The sequence below is a fragment of the Charadrius vociferus genome, unplaced genomic scaffold (genome assembly GCF_000708025.1).
Source record: "Charadrius vociferus isolate BGI_N301 unplaced genomic scaffold, ASM70802v2 scaffold126, whole genome shotgun sequence".
NCBI lineage: Eukaryota > Metazoa > Chordata > Aves > Charadriiformes > Charadriidae > Charadrius > Charadrius vociferus.
Genome location: NW_009648894.1, coordinates 1,959,775 through 1,982,707, shown reverse-complemented (window position 1 = coordinate 1,982,707; position 22,933 = coordinate 1,959,775). Strand labels below are relative to the sequence as shown.

Genomic DNA, 22,933 nt, shown 5'->3' with positions numbered 1-22,933 from the left:
ATTGTTGAAGTCTTCCATAAATTTCCCAGCTGTAGAGAAATATTTTATTGGTAGTAATAGACACCTATGAGTTTTCTCACAGACCTCTTTATGGGCTTTGGTTCATTGCACCTGCTCCGTAATACATTCCATCCCCTACAGGTACTATATGCAAAAGAAGATGGAAAAATGATTCAAAAATCATGCTGAATTTGCATGGAAATTACTGAATTAAGAAAATAATTTTAATGGTTACATGACCCACAGATGCAGAGTTCTGCAGACACGTAGAATTATATATAACTACAAGTATGAAGAGAAACAAGCTTTACAGTATCTTTTAATGACACAGAAGCATATTACCAAATGAAAGAACATGCAGAGAAAGCAGAGAACATACCCATTAATACTTCAAGAAAATTTATTATTTTTTCTTTGTTTTCCAGCTATTTTGGGGATATGAGAGTTATTTCCCATCTCTACTCTAGATGTAGAGTCCTATCCAAATACTGCATATATGTGCAGTAGGAAGCACGTCTCTTCTATTGAGAAGTACAGCTTTTAAGCAAAGGATTTTTCCAGAAGGTTTTTGCAGCAGCTATGAGGATTACTGTTGGCAACCTTTGTGAGTATAAAGGCGATATTTATTAGAACCTTTCTCATAACTCTTCCCTCTTGGGGAAATAAGTTATTTTTTTACCTGAGGCAATCCTCAATGCTGAGTTGCCATTTTATCATAGATTGTAAAGAAAATTAATTTCGTACAGTTTTCACGAGGGATATTGTCCGATGATACCTTGAATTTATTCCCATACTTCTCCAACTACAACTGAATTTTCTCAGGAAAGCTGAATGCATGCACTATTCATGAAAGCTTAGCGCAACTGAAGATTAAACCTTCTTTAAATTCTTGGTGTTCAGTAGTTGTCAAATTCAATGACTGAACATCCGTTCCATATGTTACATATATGGATACTCGCAAATACAGTCCAAACATCGCATACCTGTTTCCTCAATACCTGCTGTCCCTTAACAGATTAAGGCTTCAAATGTGTGAGAAGAGCTGTCGCAATATAGTATGATGTAACTATGTGTAATATTTAAAAGTAACAAATAGATTACACCTCTGAAAAGCTTTCAAATTACTGACTGGGATTCTGACCAAAGATGAACAGGAAAATAGTACCAGAACAGACATGAAACAATAAAATTCCCTCTCAATTAAATAAGACATCACGATTCAATGATGATGCAGTCACATATGTAAGCGTGGGACTTCACAGGTTTAATTCTCTTCCCGTCACATTTTTTCTTTAGCAGAAATTGAAAGGTACTGTAAATCTCTAGGAGACAGAGGATATTAACAAATAAGATTTGAGTTAAGAATAAGAGCATCTGTTGAATCCAATTGCATGAAATACTGGATCAAATTGGATCCAAACCACAGACATTACTGAACAATAAGTCTTGAGAGAGATATATATATGTCTGTAAGGCTGTAACTGAAACAAACTAGTAACTTCAACCTGAGAAAACGCAGCTGGTATCCAGGAAAGAGCCCTGCTGTTGCACAATAGTATGCTTCAGTTTCTCTGTAGTTGAAAGAAGAGAGAAAGAAATTCACAAAGGAAATCATTATAGACCAGCCAGCCAGTTGGCAGTTACAATTTGGTAGCTTAAGTTTTGGTTCCCTTCACCCAGTCCTGGGAGACTCTTTGTGACATGACCGATTAAAAATAAATAAAAGTCATCCATGCCTCCTTATCTTCAAATACCTGTGATTAAGTGTCATGAATTACACTGCCAGCTGCAACGGAAGACAATTAGACTGCATTTAATTTGATAACTGTTGTCCTTTTTAATATTCTATTTATTTAATTTGCATTTTCAGACTTTCATTGAGACAACACGACAGTGAAGAAACTCTGAAGCCATCAAGGATATGGAGTTAAACTTTATAGATGCCTGATTTTATCACTGTAAAAGGAAGGTCTGGTATCTGATTTGCAATATAAAGCATTAACCAATTGCCTAAATGTTGCTAAAACCACAGACTAGGTATATTTTTACATTAACCAAAAGTGTTGCTGGTATTTGCCCCAAAAATTAGTGTTGAGGAAATTCATCACCAAATACAAAGTTCAGAAAGTCATCTTTAACTCTGAATATCATATGAGCATTTATCAACGAATAGCCTATGAAATTGATCAGACAATTATGCTTTCTAAAAGCTGCACTTGTAGAATAAAATGGAAACACTGGAAGGAGAAAACAGGCAATTACATATTTAAAAATAGACTACTTTTCAGGGAGGAAGCAAAGATAATAATAAAATACTTCTTGGGAAATTTAGAGGAAGGAAATGAGCCAGCAATTATAAGTATTTCCCTAATGAAGAAAAGCAGTTCTGGGAATTCATTTTGCAGAATAAAGAAGAACACCCTTTCTATTAAAATAAGCCAGCAACAAGGTGGCCCCGAACACATACAACAAAAACAGCTTCCTCTCACGTAATTCTTGTAACTGTCTTACTGTATCTCTGCCTGCCCTATCAGTAAAATACAGCCAAAATTGACTTCTGAATTGTTTCAGGTTGGTTTGTTTTTTTGGTTAAAAAATTGCTCTCCGATTCTGAACATTATTAGTACCCACCAGCTAAAAACAGCACAGGAGAGGAGAACAGAAATGACAACTTGAGTAGGACTTGAGCCGGGCTCTGCATTGCAGCTGACGGAAAGCCTCTTCCAGCCAGCACATATTCGGGCACTGAGAAGGGGGGGGAGAGATGCACGGTCACACTCTGTTACCAGTGCAGAGGAAGCACGTGTCTACGGTGTTGCAGCTGAGTTTCCTCATTTATTTACCTTTTCTTTAGGCAGACACTGACTGAGACAGGGGTGGGTGGCAAGGGTACATAGAGAGTATCCCCAGTGTAACAGCCATTAGCAGAGGAGATGAGAGTATGAGAAAAGATCATCTGTCCTGAGATGGGGTCCTAATGGGGAGATTAAGGCCAGAGAAAACAAGGAAAGAGGCACTTTGCATGCTGCTGCTGTGTAATGCATTTTTTAATACAGAGTACTGTAATTATAATCATACCATAGCAATGTTATGATGCAATTTTACAGTTTTATAGGATCTGATAACTGCAGAGCCCTAAGGAATGCTTAAGGTGAACTGGCCTTTCAAAACGTGAAAACTCTAATTTCAGTAGATAAGACTTTCATGTGGTAGTTCACATGCAGTTTATGGAGGTTATATATAGTGGCTGCTACTTAGGAAGCTCAATTGTTACGAGTGGTTCTCTGATGTTCAGAAGTACCAATTTCATTTCATAAGTGCTTTGTATCAAGGATAAACTCTCTACTGTTCAATTTCTTAACAAAAGCATTTGTTCTGTATGAATCTCTACTGAGGAAACATACAATTTACAAAACTGCCTCACCGCTTTCACAATGACAAAGCTACAATCTGTTCTTTTGATTTATTTTTTTTTTTTAATATCTGATGTGGGAAGAACTTAGGAAATATATGTATATGGACATAGCATACATATTCCACATCAACAGTCAGCAGAAACCTGGAGACAGCCTGCAAACATCACTGTTGATTACACAAGCCTTAGCAAAATCCTTTTTTAACAGCTAATATCATGTCTAATGAATGAGGGGAACTCAATCTAACAAAGCAGGAAATCCTTTGTCTGTGTGTACTGGGATGAAGAACTTCATCTCACACTATATTCTCCAAGAAGAAGCTACCTGAGTACTCTGCAGAGTCCTAAAAGCCTGTTGCGTGTGCAGGAGTCTTCAATTTCAGATTTTCACTAGGGCCAGTAGGGAAGTCGCTCTGCCCAGAATCTCACAGATTTACATCTGGAGGTTGTTTTTGTAAACACTAAATGATGTCATCAGCTGGGATGAAACAAAAGCATTGAGCTCACAGCTTTCTCCCCTAGGTACACACAAGGCTTTACACAGCTCTACAACATCTTAAACTCCCAGATTTTCAAACCACACTTTTCTGAGCGTCTGACAGCACCTATAATGGAGAATCACACACGCTGACAGACAGTCTGGCAGAGAAGGATGCCATAAACCTGTTATTAATCCAAAAAGCCGTTTAGTCTTTCCGGCATTGTGAAAAGTGAACGTGGAGCCGCTGCCTTTTTCATGATATTCAGCCGCTTCTGAAATGAAGCTTCCCTCTTGGGGACTGCTATAAAACTGTCAGCCTATTTAGGGGTCATTACAGTGGTCTTATAAAGCCCCTTGGATTGTCTTGTCATAAGAGACAAGCTTCAAAAGAGCAAAAGCCTCTGCAATGCCTTACTTAAGAGAGGAAAAAAGCCAAATCACCAAGTCACTCAAAACCCAATTACAGTAGGGAAATATTTATTATGCAGTTTTGTTCCTGATTTGCTGGAGCAGGAGTTTGAGAAATGGCATTCTCAAAATAAGCCTTTATTAACTGCTCAGTAGCATCCTCTCCACTAAAAGAAAATAATAGGAACCACTGCAATAAAATGGCCATGAAAACACCTAGCAGCGATTTGATTTTGGTGTAATTATGAAACATGTCATAGAGTTTATTTTCTCATTTTTAGGTATGTATAAATGACTAAAATGTTCATAAAACTGAAACTCTGAAAATGACCGTAAACATAAAAGAACCTACCTGCATCATAACCTATAGGGCATCAGTGGCTATGACCCCATGTCTGTTACCAGCCCCATTATTGGCGACTCAAGCCTCCAGATAATGCCATAAGTAATTACATTTTTGTCAAATTAACTTTTAAAGATTTAGTATTTTAGCCCTTTAATGACTCACTTGTGTGGAATATAACAATGTATTTCTGAGTGTATATACTTTTACAAACTTACAGCCACACTTGTGCAATTTTTTTGCCCCCCGATACATAATAAGTTCAGTTTAATATTATTCTCTTTTTTTTTTTTTTTTTTTAAATCCAGGTATTAGAGCAAATTTAAACTCTCCGTAGCATATTTTGTCCTCTGGTTGGGATGGGTAATTGGTCCTTGTTTCCCATTCTTTTTTCCTCTTCTAAGGGAAGAGACAAGAATAAATCAGAGCAACCAAGACCCAGCAGCCCAGAAGCCTCATGTGAGGAGGGAAGATGGCAAATCTAAATCGAGGTGAAAAGTGTTACAGATTTGGAGGATTAAATTAATATTAGCAGGTGTAGTTTCTAGTTGATCAGGGCTTTATGTAGGACAGCTCAGAAAGCTGTCTCCACTCTCACTCGTGTGTGCTGTAATTCCTCAGCAGTTAATATTGTGTCTTAAGGATCCATCAGGGCTCACAGCTAAAATGGTAGGACATTCAGTTGTAAGAACACATACGACTGATATTAAGTTGACACAGGCAGGAACACGAGTTTATTAATGTGGTAGCTTTCTACCTGTAGGGATAAAGCCTAATTTGAAACTTTTAAAGGTGTACTATGTTCACCTCATTCGGCACCAGTCTTTGCCAAAGCCGTGCTGTTCGGCATACAGCCAGGCAGCAGCACGCTCATCACACAGCCTGGGCATTGAAAGGCCAAACTGCGTCAGCGTGGCTTCTCTGGAGAACACTCAGTTTAAACAGATTGCAACCAAAACTGATAGTCTATTTAATCAGGGCACTTTCTAGTTTAGCTCTCACATAAAATACACTCAAATCTTTAGTTACTAAAACATATGACTGGCTGAAATCCACAATCAACATGCAAAATTTCAAAATGACCATTCAAGTCTTAGAGGGAAAGATAGTGATGATTAAAATGGTTAAGCTGTAGCCCAGATTTCTACTGCTCTCTGGGAAGATTGCTCTTTGCTTTGGAAAAAGTATGCATTTTGCTTTGTTCACATTTTTTTTCTATATACATATGTAACAGCGTTTCAGTCAGGATATTCTATAAAATATGGAAAAGAACACTATGTGCAATTTTAACAAACTGTTCTCACCAGCCACATTTCTTAAGGCCTTGTCATAGAAATACTTCTTTACCTGTTCTTGCAGTCATGCTCCAAAAAATAAATAAATCCCTTGAGAGGTTTCTAATGTAAGTGCCACAACTGTAAGACATCCTATTTAATTGAGATGCTTGATGAAGTACATGTTGGGTAGACAGGCGCTTCCAAGTCACTCCCTTTGCATAACATCAGGCTCCAAACAAGCTTTCTGCAGGATCTGCACTCCCTCTCTTTTCAGGGGGGATATTATGAGCACTTTGCAATTACTCAGACAAGATGAAAATGCTAAATAATATCCTTCCTCTGCTGTCTCCGAAAAGCACTACTGCCTTCAAGTTTAACCCAGCCTCCACTGATCCAATATTTGCAAATATGTAAAATTTATGCTAACACATGACTTTCTTTTTGATAAATGTTATTCTTTCTTGTGTATCATTTCCAACTCTATGTTGCTTTTTAAGAGTAGAGTGATCCAAAGTGGAAAAGTTTTATAAACTTGTATTTCTGGTTTTGGCTTTCAGCTAAATGCATAACATGAGAAGATAAAACATAAGGTGCTACAGAATTACTTTTTACTTGAAGGGTGTCTTTTCACAATTTCAAGCAAAAAAAGAGATGGAAAATGTATATCTGCTCCTAACCACTGAAAAACAGAGAAAGATGAAGACATGAGATTTTACTTGCACCCCAAATCAATCTTTTTTTTTTTTTTTTGTGAGGTTGGGGGAAGTGAGGAAGAATCTCAACATTTCGACCCTGACCAGAAACATTTTTACTTTGCTTGATATAACTCCTTATTGGTATACTTAAAAAAAAAAAAAAAGAAAAAAAGTCTTGGCCTTTTCACTTCAGATTTAGAGCAGAGTAATATGCGGTTTGCAGGTTAGACACCTCAGTGCAGCTGTCTGCATAAGAGCTAGGTTTCCAAGCTCTCAGTATCACAACTACAGACGTAGTAAATGCTGTCAGTGAAGGTTTGTCAGCTCAGTAAGCTTTCAGGTCCACTTTAGAGCAAACTGAATACCCACTTTGATGGCACTGCCTGTACTGACCGTGGATGAGATGCAGTTGCGTAAGCGCAGGAAGATGCCAGAGCCATTTGAGACTTGCAGGTATGACCCAGGACCTAAATCAGACCTCCTGCAGGAGGAGCAACAGGCCATTCCACATAACCACAGTGCCTAAAATGATACCAGACACCTATAGCTAGGCAACTGAGTTTCACCTTAAATGTCCAGCACCTATGACAGGATAGTTTACCTCACGTGCAAGAACTTGCACATAATTCATCTACTTAAGTATCCAAACTAGGGAGCTGAATGTCACCTTCAATTTCAATATTAACTACAACTGAAAAAGAAAACCACCTCTGCAGACTCCAACCTTCATAAATATCGCAGTAGCCTACTATTTTATCTGAATTTATACACATTATTCGAGCAGTATACAGATGTGTACCACCCTTAATTGAATGTTTATGTACAAAACAAACTTCTGAACTGTATTTAAGAAATTACTTTGATTTCCAAGATAAGGGAGTAATATGCTTGACATATACCATGAAGCTAATACCAATACAAGGAAGTCAACATTTATACACTGTTAATGAATAAATGATAGCATCAAATGTTCTATTTCCATTGTATTGAAAAAAACCCCACAATAAAAACCTTAAACCCTTTCCTCACATTAACATGTAACTGCAGTCCAGCTGTACAGACATGAATTACTTTTTCAACAGAAAGAAAATGCTCAGGAAGAAATTGTTATTTCATTCAACCACATAGTCATCAATTGTACAACTGTAAGAATTGGGGATTTCTTTTCTAAACAAATAGGGACATTTGGGCCACTGGCTTATAACTATGGAAGAAAGATGTCACAAACGTTCTCACCACACTTGCTAGAAACCACTGTGCCAACCAGTCAGTTACACCCCCCAACTGAGCACTCCCCAGGCTGCTGACGTGTGGAAGCCACATCGTTGGCCCACTCCTGGATACGGTTAAACTCAGCAGTAGCACTTGGGAGCCAGATTATGCCTGTTCTAGCTCTGGAAGACATTTTTCCTCTCATACACCAGGAAAGAGGCATCCATACTTTGCCTAAGGCAAGAAGAACCCGAGAAAGCTGCTTGTTTTGCTGTTAGCGCTAGAGCAAAAGGGGAATTCCTCTGAGAGATCATGGCATTTTATCCCTCATGGCATTTTACTGCTCCACCTATATGAGATGAGACAGATAGGCTTTCCATCTGCAGTTTCTCCCCCTTCCTACTTCTTTTGTTGCTAAGGCTACAGAAAGAATACTCAGAGAGTGAGGCTTTCATTTATTTAAAAATTTTAATAGGAACTCTTGAAAAGTCACGCAGCTTGATACAAATGCATGAAGCGAACCTCCAGTAACCCTGTCACATCTCTTTAATTCTGGTAAATGTTGTGCTGCTAAAAAGTCTGGTGAAGATGTGAAAATTTGCTGTTCTTTTTGTTTTTCTCACCGTTATTCACACTGCAATTTGGTGCAGACTCTCCAAAATCCCCATTGCCAATTTTGTATTCTAGAAATAAATATACCGTTTTCCTGCTGATGGTCTGTGAAAAGCTAGACAGGCTGCACATGAATGCATACCAGTGTTACAGAAGAAAACAACAACAACAAAAAAATCTGTTATTTTCATTATTTATTAATTTGTGCTCTGTGTATGAAATACTACAGCTATTAAAAGTGTTTCATCAGCATTATCTTCAGCAGTTGATAGCATTTAGATGGCATTTTTGGAAGGACAACTGCACGTTTTACTAATGGAACTTTCTTAACTCTGATATCTGTCTTGATACAAATTTTGAGCTTTGGCCCCATTTATTCTCTCTGAAAAGTCTGTATAATTCACGCAATCACAATGAAGACAGGCCATCAACTTCCTGATAGATGCTGAAAGCTCTCAAGTTATAATTACTAAATTTACCCACCATCAGAGGAAGTGTCTGACCAAATCTGACACACCATACCCATGTCCTTACACGCCAAGTTGTTACTGTTTTGGGATAACAGATAATTGACTCGCCCATATTAAAAAAAAAAATAAAATTGAAAGATTTTCAGAATGGCACAGAGTAATCCATCACTGTCAGCAGGATTCCTACAGCTTTGAAACTCTATCCCTAAGGACTGGCGTTATGCAAGCTGGAATTATATGGCTTAGCGTAACAACTTTTTACTTACCTACCCAAATTCCCTGCACTAACAACTCAGTAATGTATTCACCCTCACTCCCTGCTCCAAATCAGCTACGTAAAATTTGCTGTGTGCTGTGAAATTAGCTAGAGCCATTTGGTTTGCGTGGGTTGAAACGAGCATCATCCTCTGCTTTTTGCATGACTGGATCAATACAAGTCTCCCTCATCGGGGCACTCTATGGTGAACACAGAAAGTGGCTGGAAAAGAGAAACCTTCACAGCCACACTAATATTTAGCTTTCACCAGCTGAATCTATTTTCAGCCAACTTCGGCAAGCAAGGGCTGAGGCATGTATGACTGAAATAATTAATTCAGAAAGAAAGGACAAGGTCTGTTGTCGATACCACTCGTAGCTCTTTTCAGTCTTGAGCTCAGTGATTCTGGAGTAATTGTAATGTGCTTTAGGAACTTGGAGATGAAGAGGGATATGGAAATGTAAAATATTATCATCAAGAACATTCAAAGGCAGATTCCATTAAATTCTGAATCCCCTGTCTCCTTTCCTGCTATAAAATTTCATTATCATCAGCATGTTAAATTAAATGCCTTGTGTGCCAACATAGCTAAGCATATGGAAATGAACTCAGGATTACCATGGAGAACTATGAATTCCCTTACTTAGGTTAGGAGTGGGAAAACTTGTTTTTAATTTCTCCCCCCCTCAAGTTTAAAAGACATAGAGAATGAATCTCAGCTCCAGTCTTCATCATTTTCTTTTTCAGGTCTGAGTTATTAGTAGAACCACCACCACTTGAGTTTAGATTGAGAATAATGGAAATGTTGACAGGCTCATTACTACAACGCTTCTTGCTGAACTGGTAATGAATTCAGTCCATCTGAAGGCTGTAGCAAGAGCCAGTGCAAGTGTCAAGATTACCTTGATTTAAGTAAGCAATTAATAAAGTCAATACAAAAAGATGTATGAGGCTTTTGTCTAGCTTACCATTTTGCAACTGAAAGCCTGAAAGAAAACAAGACAGTGATATATCAGTCTGCCGGCCAGCTAGAAAGTGTGACATCACTGGTGGAAAACTCAGCTGGACAAGTGGAAAAAAAGTGAGTAAATTAATGATTGTCCCAGATTCTAATTCTAGTTGCAGGTGACATATTGTTTGGTGTGATTTAGTAAGAGCAGAGGACTAGGATGTTTCATGTGTGACCAGTGCCGCTTCCAGATCGTTTTCTGGCTCTTCTTTATAGCTATTAAAAATAATCAGGTAAATAGTGGATTTATCTATAATTTACAGAAATTTTAAGTTGATTTAGGATGTCATCTGAAGCAGCTTCCTTTTTGAGAAAGTTCAAATACTTTCCCCAACATCACGTGAAGAAGTAAGGATCATTATTTTCCCCTTGACTCAGTTGGAAAAAAGGAGACTTGATTTTTCTGAAAATAAATTACATTCTCCATCATCTCCAAAGTAACACAGTAATTTTCTAAAATAAACTCCTGAAAAGTGTGAATAAAAATTTTAAAATAACAATGACAACCTTTTCAGAAGAGTGTAATAAAAGCTGTTTAGAAACACCGCAAAAAAATCCTGTACATCTTAGCCTTCAATTACTATATCATCTAACAGCAAATTTTAGCTCTTAGAACAAAAATATCACATCTAAATATTCTGCTACATAGAAAAACAAAAGATATATCCACGATGGTTTCAGTGCAGCTACAGCATATCCCAAGACTGTTGCTCCAGCACATCCTAAATCTCTGTTGTAACTTTCAACCTTCTAACTATGCAAACAGTAATATGACATTTAACTTACTTTAGTGAGTGGATACCAATAGGAGCACAAGAACAGCTGTACTCTCTTAGGCCAAACATCCTTTTAGTCCAGTCCCCAGACCTGACTGGGAATGATGCCTAGGAAGAGTAGAGTAAAGGACCTGGAGCAAACTGGTAACTCCCCATTTTTCCTAGGTTCCAGTGATCTGCTCTTCAGGAACTACCTTTATGTTTAACAATCCTTGACAAATTTCTATCACATGATTGGCATCTGCAATATTCATCGTCAAAGAGCTCCAGAGCTTTCACAGCTTAATGATGTGCAGTAGAGAGGAATCATATGGGACGCTTGTTTAATCCTCTACAGCATTACAGAAACTACAGAGTGAATAGCAAACATCCAAACTTTGTTTTAAATACAACTGAACATGAAATGGTCTAAGGCAACATAAGGATCTGAAATGGCAGAGAACCCAATGTAATACCACCTTCAACTGTAAACCCATGGTTTTTAGTCACATTAGTTGTAGCCATGGAAAAGTCAGTAAACTTCACCTACACTAAACAACCAAAGGTTAATCAAAGATTGGGAAAAATATCTGCATGCCTACAGGACGAGCATTTTCCCTCCCTCTCCTGGATGAATCCTTTATGTACACCAAAAATCACACGATGTAAATATTAAGTGTGAATAAGAAAAAACTATACTTCCCTAGAATTAAAAATAAAAATGAATTCAACTTTTGGCATCATAAAGTTTTCGCAAGTAGACCAGGTAAGCTGCAGCCATGTGATTAAATCACTTAAAGTCGATTTATTCACTTAGAACTTAAAGCAATCTTAAAACAAAAATTGCCATTTCCTTTATTTTAGGTGAGGGCTCAATAATGTAGTCTATGATCTGTCCCCAAAATGAAAGTAGGTAAAGACAAAAAATAGTCTCCTCAGTTTTTTAGTTTGTGTTTTATTCCACACGGCTTTTTGTAAACACAGATTTCAGAACAGAAGTACTGCTCTCTTGCTCTCTAAAGAATCAGCCAACTCCAGTGACAAATCTGTGTTCTCCAAAGCTTCATTCCTCCTCAGTTATACATCAAATGTTTTAATTCAAATAAAAATTAAAACGCAAACATCTGGTTAAAACTTTGTATTGAATATGCATTACTTTGATACTTTATAATCCACATTAAAATGTGACTATGCTTTAAAAAAGAATTCTGTCATGATGTGGAGATCAATAGCGTCCCTGATTTTATTACACTGAATGAGTATATCAAAATCTTGTCTACAGAATTCACTCTTGCATTGCTGAGGATCACCAAACGGTACATGCAAGCACTATTCAAGCAAAATATTTAAACTACAAATTCAAAAACTAGACAAGTTGGCAACTGTACACAGATAATTAAAGGCTATAAGAGATGGCAAGTCAGAAAACAGTCTTTAGAAGTAAAGTGTGTCTCTCTCATAACTTGGGATGGTGAAAGAGAACAGAAATACTCATTAAACTTACATAATGATAAGGAATTTTTCTTAAATGCAGAACATTCTTCTCAGTAACTTGGAGAGACCGTGGTTTCAGAATAGTGTTAGTAACACTGTTCTTAGTTTCTAAGTCCTTCAGATGCAACTGGCATTAAAGCACTGGGATGACAAAAAAACAAACCCAAAAAACAACCCCCAAAAAAGGAATAAAACAGAGGCAGGTTTGACCAAACTGACAGCTCACTATGTGACTCTGATAACGTTTAGTTTTGAGGCTTCAATTATGCATGGACAAGTTTTTCCACTTTTAATACAGTGCATTAGAGCAGTAATCGCAGCACTGCCTTATCATTTGTCCAGCTGAGTGAAATTTAATCTTAACCATTATTTTTTTCCCTTGCTCAGACTTGCAGTAAGAACACAGCAGTGGGCACACTGACACTGCTGTCAGTAGCTGAGAGTAATTGCTCTCAAATCCCAAGGGCTGTAAAACTCAATCCCTTCTGTTGTTTTTGCCAGTCAGAATCAGACATCTTCACTTCCATGAGTGACTGGCAGTGATAAGGGAGAAACCTTCTAGGCAAAAACTCTGGGAAAAAATGCAAAATTCAGTAAAAGATTGTTGCCAGTAGGAAATCCACTGGTGGTGTTCTGATAGGGGCAAGACGCTTTCCAGGTCTAAACTAGAGGAATTGCTAAAATTTACATTTCAAACAACATCTAGAGAAACTAAGAGAGAGAAAAAGAAAGAAAGGTGTCTTCAGTTTGCAACAACTCTATTTTGGTTAAAAGCAATACACAGCAGGAGATATCAGCGAGATCCACAGGCATAAATAAGTCACTTCACTACCCAAAAAATAAATTTCTTTTGCACCGATATAGCCACAATTTTCTATGCTCACAGGTACTATGTTGGAAGGAGTGGAGAAAGTAAGAAACGGTCAAGTTTGAATTGTCTTATCATGCTCAGCATGCTGATTCATAGTTGGAACTGAATATTTTCCTGTCATACAGTTGCAGCCATTCATTCTGTTCTAAGACTTTATATGGAAAAAATATGTTTTTCTCACTCTTTTCATGGTGCAAAGCAATAAAACCTTACTGATAGCATGGCTGTACTCAGCTCAAGCCTGACTATGATTTAATCTATTATTTTACTGCTGGATTTCTTTTTGTTATTGGAAGTTTGTGGAAGACTTGTTATGATGTAGTATCTCTATACAGTGGCAACAAATTCAAAAGTAATTCACATGTCCCAAAGTCATTTTGCAAAGTTTGTCATCTTCTGCTAATGCCAATGCAAGCTATATATTAGAGACTGCTCCATTTCAATTTCTTTGTATTTTACTTTTCAGTGTTTCAGGTAGAAGACTTTAATGTTTGACTTTGTGACCCTTGGAAAGAAAAACTTCAAATTCATTTGAGTTCTCCTTAAGTGCTATGAGCTAACCATCTTTTATAGCAGGAAGCCTCCTCTAGGAAGGCAAAAGGTTAAATCCTTAATTACCAAACGTAAAGCCAAACTACAGAGAAAACCATAAAAAGAACATAAGTGTTTACACTATACTAATAACGTGTCTTAAAAAAGTATAAAAAGGTTGGCACTTGAAGATTCTTTAAGACATGCCTTAACCATGGATGCTTCTGTCTTCAAAGGGAGACTCTTTGATGCTTTCATTTGCCATGAAGCCAATTTAGTTGCACTGCATCACTACTGTCTTTTTTGGGGGTTGGCCTTGCAGTTAATTTGGACTGCTGACAACCTATTTCTCCACCTGTTCCAAGGTTATCTGCTGTGGGGATTTCTCTAGGACTGTAACATTTGTGCCCACCTGTACAAGATGGGATCTCACACTGTTTAGACCTGTCCCTTTTCAGAGTTTGCTCACATTCTCTGGCTATGTTATGTAGTGGGAATGAAACTTTAATAAACCAAAGCACCAATTGCAAATAAAGCAAATGGGACCAACCTCCATCCTCGGGAATGTTTTGTATTTACAACATTCTAGTCCCTAACTGGAACATTATAATAAACCTACTAAACTAGGAGAAAAGAGGAATATTTTAAAGATTGCCATACTGTTTCATAAAGTGTTTATGATAAGCATTTGTTATACTTTGGTTTTACCCTATAATCTCCATCTTGCTGTCAGCTCTCTAGAAAGACCACAATTTTGCTCTACTTGCATAGAAAATCCGGCTTGTAGCAGAAACCTGTTTTTCCTGTCCTTTGCCTTTTGCTTGGCATCTCCAGTTCTGCGGGTTTGTCCTGCCACAATGCTGTACTGTGAACCACAAAATTCCTATTCTCCAGCAACACAATGGGACTTGGAGGTCTTGTCTTCTCCTTCCCAAGGCCCTGCTCATTTCTGAAGGTCCTGCACATGAAATGGCTATAACCACTGCTTCTGCTAGTCTCCACAATGCTGTTCAACTTCCAGAGAGTCCAGCTCAAGAGAAAATACTCACAAAAGCACCTGAATACATACGTCATTTTGCATGAGATCTGTCCTGAATCACAGTGCCAAACAAATGGAGGAGGCAAACCAGAGCTGTGAAGAAAGACAGCTAATGTCCTCAAGCCCCTAATGGCTGCACTGCTCCAGCTGTTGAACCAGAGAGACAGCATCTCTAAAGAGAATCTGGCCATTATCATCTTTCCTACATATAGGAGTGGGTCCAGTCTGGCTACTGCAGAGATGTGATAAAGTGATTTACAAAGCACTTCCTATAGCTGTTGACAGAGGCCTGAACTTCACATTCCACTCAAGTTGATCTTAAAAGAGCCTATGGATTAGGGCTGATGGGAGACCAGGATGGTGCTGCTGTGAAGTTACAGAACAACTCCCTGTAACTCCAATGGAAAAGCATAAATGAAAAATCTGATTACCTTAAAATATCAAGAAAAGCTATGCTCCAGACAGGTTGATTTTATTATTTTCCCCATTATGACCGCATGGATTTGATAATGCAGAAAACATTTAGAGTTCTCTTTAAACAGTGCGCAGAATTTTCTGGATACTGCCTTCCTTTTTGTCCTTGGTTGGTTTTTTGCTTTATTTTTTTTTTTTTTTTTTTGGCAGGGGGTATGGGTGTTCGTTTTGGTTTGTTTTTTTTTAAAGCTGGATATAAAGTAAACTCATCGTTATAAAGAAGAGCAGAAAACAATATTAAGTGAAAATTAAAGCTCTTCATCACTGTTAGCATTCCAGTAAAAGAAGTCTTCCAAGTTTGCATGGCAAGTTCAAGCAAATTCTTTAGAGAGAAACAGTATCTCTGATGGAGACATGTTTTAATTCTGTAGTGTCATTGAATATGAGTGGCAGGTAGTATTCATTCTCAGGATTTTCTTCAGCAAGAAGAACTCACACAGAAGAAGGGTTTCAAAAATCAATATGCTCTCCAGCACTACCGATAAGCTCCCAAGCTGCAGAAGACTTTGCGACATGGATTCTTCCGCTGTGAATATCTGTTGTACTCTTCACCTCCTCTACAAAGCTGGGCATCAAGGGTTGGTTGTTGGTTTTTTTTGTAAAATGCCTGTGTGTTGTAGTAGGGATTTACAACGGAATCCGATAATGTGTAAAACCACAACTCGGTTATCTTATTGTGCTGGAAAGACTTTACGAAAAGAGAGGACTGCAACAGAACACAAAACCTGAATTCAATAAACCCAGTAAGGGTGATGTACTTTTGAGGTTAAAACACCATAATGCCATTAATTTGTCAGGAAAGATAGCCCTGGAAAAGTACCATTCCACATATGTCCTTTTCCAAGCATTCATTTTTTTTCCTGTATGTTGCCGTATATGAATGTTAGAGGGGAAACCCTGTCCCATTTTGCTTCATAAGAGCTTGGGACTCAACTCAGTGGAGACATTGCATGGGGATCTACTGGTAAACCACGGAGAGATCAGCTACACAAACTTTCCTGTATTTGAGGTATCTTTCACTTTAGCTGCTAAAGTAATTAGAAGAAGGGTTAATCTGTGTCACGCCTGAGTGACTTGCTACAAGTATGGCCCAGTATTACAGGGGGCAAAAACCAAATAATAAAAACAACATGCAATTCAAAAAGATAATTTACCAACTAGCAACTCCCATATTTATGCAAGAGGAAACATAATTAGTACTGTGCAAACAGGGAAGCTGAATAAACAACAAACACAAAACACGCCTCTTAGAAAGCATTATTATTTTTTGACTCATGCTGTAGAGACACCATTGTCTCTACAGATGGGTTTTATATTGCTGTGCTTTTGTCATTGTGTAAGATAACAACTCAAAATCCAAAAGCTGTTTTGCTTGTCTGAGAGCGAGCTCCTCAGAACTAAAAACAAATAGCCCTGTTGCTTTGGAAGCAGAGCACAAAGATTGAAAATGTTAAACGTAGCTTATTTCAAGCTGCATTTTATTGCAAAATAGGATGCAGATTTTATTAATAAGAGACCCACAAACCTAATACTAAAAAAACCCCAAAAGAGTAAAAATACAATAATTATAATATTAAACCTTGCTAACTGTGTATAAAGACAAAATCGATTCAGCCAGTGTGTTTATGTAGAACCCCTAAGATTAAGTAGCAGAATTCCCACAAATTGTCATAGGCAGAGACATTTTGCACCAATCAATCACAACTTAACATTATGGTCAACTTCTGCTCTCCCTACACTACTTGAAACTCAGGACAGGTGTAGAGACTGAACTGGTGCTCACTTGGATTTACATTATGTTCATATGAGGGCAACCTGGCAGTTAAAGTTTTTTGAACAAGCAATCAGAGATTGAATGAAATCATAAAACAGGGAGAATGTCCCAAGATTTCATTTAGATGGATTTGATCCATGTTATTCTTCTTCAGACAATCAACAATCTAACAGTAAGGGCAAGTTCTTTTAAAGACCAACCTGGAATTTTCTCCAGTTTCTTATTTCCCTAAGGCCTTTTCCCCTTCATGTCTGGATATCATTCTCCACAAATACCAGGCAAAATCTCACAAATGGAGATGTTTGCCTAAACTTTTAAGTAATAATTAACTATCTTTTTTTTTAAATATTACTTCATTTTCTAGTTCTCCAGCAATAACTACTACAACACGGGACCTGCCATAACAGTTTTCCAGCAAAGAGACAGACATCCTTAAGAGACTATCTTCAAAAGTCAGACAGGACAGGCTCCAGCCCCAGAACAGGAGAAAAAAGCCGGCTTCTATGTGCTGACAGGGTCACAAATACAAAGACCACGTGGCTCTCTTCTCCTATCAACATTCAAATATGCTGAAGTAAATGTCTTCATTTTCCACTTGCCCCAAACAAAATATAACAAATTGAGTAAAAAAACAAATGGAACAAATTTCTACCTCAATCTGGGTGGTGTTGTCATGTCCCTCTTCAAGCAGCAGATCTGTGAAACCCCCCGGCTCAGTGGAATCCTGCCCCATGCTAGCTCTGTTGGTGTCGACTGATTTGAGAGACTCTGAGTGCCTTCTCCACCTGTGGCTGCTTACATATGAATCCACACGCACATTTTCCTCCACGTGAGGGAAGCTCTGAACAACTTCATAAAACACACCTGTATGACAACAACAACAAAAGAACAAGAAAATAAGTGAGTGGAACTTTGGTTTACTAATCATTACTGACAACCTACGAACAGTAACCTTTTAATAAATGTTTTGAACCACTGTATAGCATAGCCAATATCTCTGATAAAGCTTCTACAACAGCATAGGAGTTTAAAAGAATAGATAGCATATTATAGTTCTACAAAATTCAAGAATTTGGACTAAGTTTTGTATACTCCTCTTCATACCCCAAGTGTTTTATTTTCTAGCTTATTTTATGTCTGGGAAAAAGTTTTCCTTGTAACTTTTGTAACTTTAATACTTGCCCACCCATAGCTGTCAATTTTCAAAATAAAATAAATCTAACAAAAAAAATCACTTAATGATCTAACAAATCAAAAGTAGAAGAGGCAGCGAAACACTGGTACGGACTGAGCTTTTGCTACTGATTTTATGTAGCGAGAGCTTGGAAGCCAAGGAGAAAGGCAGCCAAATAAACATTGTGAGAGGCATGAAATTCCCATAAACATCTGTTCCAGTGTAAAAATAAAGCTGTCCCATTGAATAAGTGATAAATGCAAATGATGTGTGAAGTCTATAGACACTCACTATGTCCCCTACAAAGGGTGAGCAGTCAGGTCGTGTGTTTTACATATTTCTTTTGGACTTTGTTCATGCTCATTCACAACTTTTTCATGCTAGTAAAACTATCACCAGGGCAAAAGCATAGATTTTTCAGTAATTTCCAGTTGGCCTAATCCAAAACCCAATCAAAGTATTTTTTGTTAATTTATTTCAGTTAACACTACCAAGAGGGGGTGGAGTAATTTTGCATACTTTGTACTAAAAATCATATATGATTTTCATACTGTTTTTGGGTCTAGAAGGAGAAGTAAAGGGGTGCTCAGTGCTTTCCATGTGCCAGGAAGAAGACGATTTCATTCAAAAACCAGAACTGTGAGGTTCCAAATGAACTCTCAAGAGAAGTAGGAATGTAAAAGAAAAATACTGAGAAAAAGGATAGCCTGGTAAATAATTTGTAGAAATGTTTCCATTGGTTCTGTTTGGCAAAAGCAAAGGAAGGAACCACTTCCAAGGTCCTTACTAAGCATCGCATATGTTGTCTAGGTACAGAAGAGATAGAAAAATAGAAAATTGGCTATCAAAGGTTTAAATAAGAAGTGGTATTTTACTGCATCATAGCAGGAACAGGTATAGGAGTCATGGATATAGGAGAATCTGCCAGACGTTGTTCTTGACAGTCCAGAAAGAGTTACAGTCCAGAAGTGCTCTAGTAGGATTTAGGCTCCGTGTGATTCCATTTTTCTACCAAATTCCCCAAAATCTACTAAACTTATTTCCTAAGCTATTTGATCACTCTCAGCCACACTGAAATTAATGTGAGCTGAAGGTCCTTTGTCACCTAGAGAAATCAGGATTTAATAAAGATGCAAAATAAGCTATCTCAGGCCATAACTTTCCTCAGAACCCAAGTAATCAGACTTCTTTTCTTTAATTGGTGGCTTTTTGAAACCTGTTTCCTTGCATTTCTTAAAAAGCCTTAGAGCACTCGTCTTCAACAAATTGCCACCACGCTCCTTGTTTTATCAAGCAATCAACTGCCAGATGCAGAGGGACAGCTCAGCAGATGAACTAACTTATTCCTCCGCAGTCCTTATCAAAATCTATCGAAAGCTGCCCTCCCTGCTTCAGCTTGGAGGCACTCACCATGCTGGTATGGGGATAAGGGCATCAGAAAGCTGACAGACGGCAAACTTCTCAGATAAAATCACAGATAGGCACTTTCTGCCTGTGATACGCAATGCCTGAAGCTGGATCTGTGGAGGCAACGTTTGCCCTCCCGTTGCAGATGGGTCTGTAGCACTAAGACACCTCAGCACCTTCTGTGAGGCACAGGGAGCATCAGACACCTACAAACAGGGACCACAGGCTACAATGTCTGCAGGACCTTGCTCCCTTCTTCTCAAACATCTTCCCCAGCTGCCCTTGATGGCTCAAAACCCACATTCAGAGAGGCAAAAAGCCAATTTACCCTCATTTTACACTCCCACTGCAGCCAACTGGTTTTATGGTCAACAATCAACACGTTGAGGCAATCAGTGAAATTAGCAAACAGAAAATGCAAAACTTAGGGAAGGGCCCTAAACCCTATTCACCTCAGGCTGAGCCTTTTCTGTAAAGGAAAGCACTTACACTTCGTTATCCTCCATCCTGAATAGAAATGAATATGGCTTCTAAGCTGTAAGGTGTTGTAACATAAACTGCTTTTAAAAAGAATAATAATATAGTGCTGGAGAGAGGGTGATAAGCACATTTAGGCACTTCCATTGGCTTTGAAATTTTACACAATTTACTCCATAATTTTCTTTTACAGTATAATTGCGTCATGGCATCTGCAAAATTTGGCATGGGCCAAATGTTCTCCCCATTAGAGAAACATTTGATGTTGTCAGTGCACAACTTTTATCCTGCTCCAACTATTTTAATTAATTATTTTTCTCTTGAAATATAGAAAATGTTCTAAACTATGTTGTTACTGAACTATTACACTGATAAATATTATTTTACAGGTACAAGCTATACTTACACAAGGAAGCTTTATAATCACCTAACTGTATTCAGAATGCATTAGATCCTTCTACATTTACTAGTGGAAAGAATTAAAAGCATGAACATTTTCAGTTTAAAACTAGTCTTTGTGGTTTTTTCACCATTATCCATGAAAGCTTCCACTAGTGTTACCACTAGACTTGTTAACTGTCCTGGACTGGCCGGGGGGGGGTTACTGAAGCTAAAACATGAGATAAAATATAGATGTATTTTCAGGAAACAAAGAAAGAATTATACTGTAGGCTTCTTCCTTCCTTAAACCTTTTCCTTAAGCTACTGTAGATGGAGAGAGAGGTGATGGGCCTGGCCAGACCAGCTCTGATCCAGCGGTCTCTGGTTCATCCCGACACATCTCTAATGCCGAGAAAGTGACAAGATTTTTTTTTAAAGTGAGCTGAACAGAGGTTTTTCTGTTCCTTTTATGTAAATATCATTGAAATAGGTAACTCATACAAATTCTCAGATAATTGATAGATAAATTAATTTTCAAGTTCTAAACACAGGCAGCTCACAAAGAAAAAGCACTCAGAGACCTAAAATACCAATACTTTACAAGTTAGAACTATTTCATGTTTCTGGTTGAAATCTCTGTGTAGCTAATAAATCACATAAAAGGCATTTTAGAGGAAATGTACCAAAGCATTATACTCTTATCTTTTAGATCACAGAGCTTGCACCTAATTAACACTGAAGGAGAACATGTCATTCAAGTCAATAGGAAAGCAGCCAAATGCTGTAATATCTGATTAATAATAAACTCATAATATTGGCAAACATAAATGAGTACTAACTTGTTCAACCTGTATGAACAGAGACTCAGAACCATAATAAGCCTTCAAATAAGTTAAAACTGGAACTACAGTTTTCAACTGATATTTTTATGTGCAAACCACAAGAGTGTTAGATATAGTCCTGTCAATGGCATGTGAATACCTCAGAGTAAAGGTCTGTAGAGCTGATATTGTACTGTAGTATTTTGGAAGCAGTGAAAATAGACTACAGAACTTTCTAATGAGTATGTAATTGAGCTGGTGTTTTGGTCTGATATTTCAGCCCTTGTCCTTGAAGTTTTCATAAAATTAGCAATGAAAATCATTGTCTGCAGCTCCTTTCCCACTTGGGTTAAGTTAAAATTTAAGATTTTAACTCTGTGTTGAATAAAGCTAGAAAGGCTGTGGGGTGGGAGGGAGGGAAATGAATCTATAAAAAGCTTGCAGTGCTCTGAGATGATTTGGAGTTAATGACTGACTGTTGCCAAGTTCAGAAACTCTTGTCACACTTGGCCAGTTCAACCCTTTGTAGTCGATGTGATTAATCAGAATTACCACCAAAAGCTTTCAGGGAATAGGGGCATCATTCACACAAACTGGAAAGACCTACGCTGAATATTTAGAGAGGAGATTGAGGAAGGGGAATGGGTAAAAATTACAGTTCCACTCACATCTAAGACAGGTGCTTCAAATGTCCTTCTGTGCAGGTTCACATGCTCGCAAGAAGACTTTTTAAAAGATTTTGGCTATTGCCTAAACCACCATGTACCCAGATAATAGCTTTTTTACTACCTTAGCTTGCATTTTAACAAGTACTAAACAAGCTTTTAAACTGTATTAAGGTAACGTGATGGATGACACATGACTGAAACCTGTATCTTCTTGTACATCAGGACCTGAATTTTGAGGTGGCTCTGCTAGTCTGAGGTTTTGGACATGAAGATGTGTGTCCCGTACCACAAAATACACAGAACTGCTTAACAAATATCATTAACATAAATCAATGCTGAAAGTGGACAACAACGGAATATGTGGAGAAGTTTGTGTACTTCAATGTTGTGAATTATGCAAGCAGCTCTTACAGATTGGAATTGCGGATTGGGCTACACAAGAAAGATGTGCAGAAAGGAAAGAAGCCGCCTGACTATGGCAGGACCACAGGTTCTCTGCTTTGCCAAGCCTGCCCTCAAACTAAATGGGAAAAATTATAACTAAATAAAACCAAAATGAAACAGCAGAGCTTGACAAGTCAGACAGCTTGGATTTAGTAGGGACGTCTTGTCTGCATAAAGTTTTATTTAAAATGAAGCTCTAGTTCTCACTTTACAGGAAAAAAGAAACATTCAAAATTTTATGGACAGCAATGTAACCAAAGGGGAAATAAACCCCCTTTTGAAACAAAAAAAGGCAAATAGGTTAATCCTCTACCATTCATTCAAACGTTTTTGGGGTTTTTTTTTCATGAGATCAAACAGAGGTTCATGGAATGTTTCAGCACATCAGAATTTCAGAATTGCATTTCTGAAAAACATATGTTAATTACATTTCATGATTGCACAT

The 22,933-nt window shown here is 37.8% G+C and overlaps 1 protein-coding gene across 1 annotated transcript in view; it reads right to left on the bottom strand.

Annotated features, from left to right (window-relative positions):
• Positions 1-19,703, bottom strand: part of PLXDC2 (plexin domain containing 2) — a 155,188-nt gene extending 135,485 nt beyond the window's left edge. Inside the window, exons 1-2 of the mRNA XM_009887149.1 lie at positions 19,631-19,703; positions 17,769-17,980 (exon numbers count right to left, since the gene is read on the bottom strand). Coding sequence (XP_009885451.1) covers positions 17,769-17,980; positions 19,631-19,703 — 285 coding nt within the window. The remainder of the gene's footprint in view (positions 1-17,768; positions 17,981-19,630) is intronic.
• Between the last annotated feature and the right edge of the window lie 3,230 nt (positions 19,704-22,933).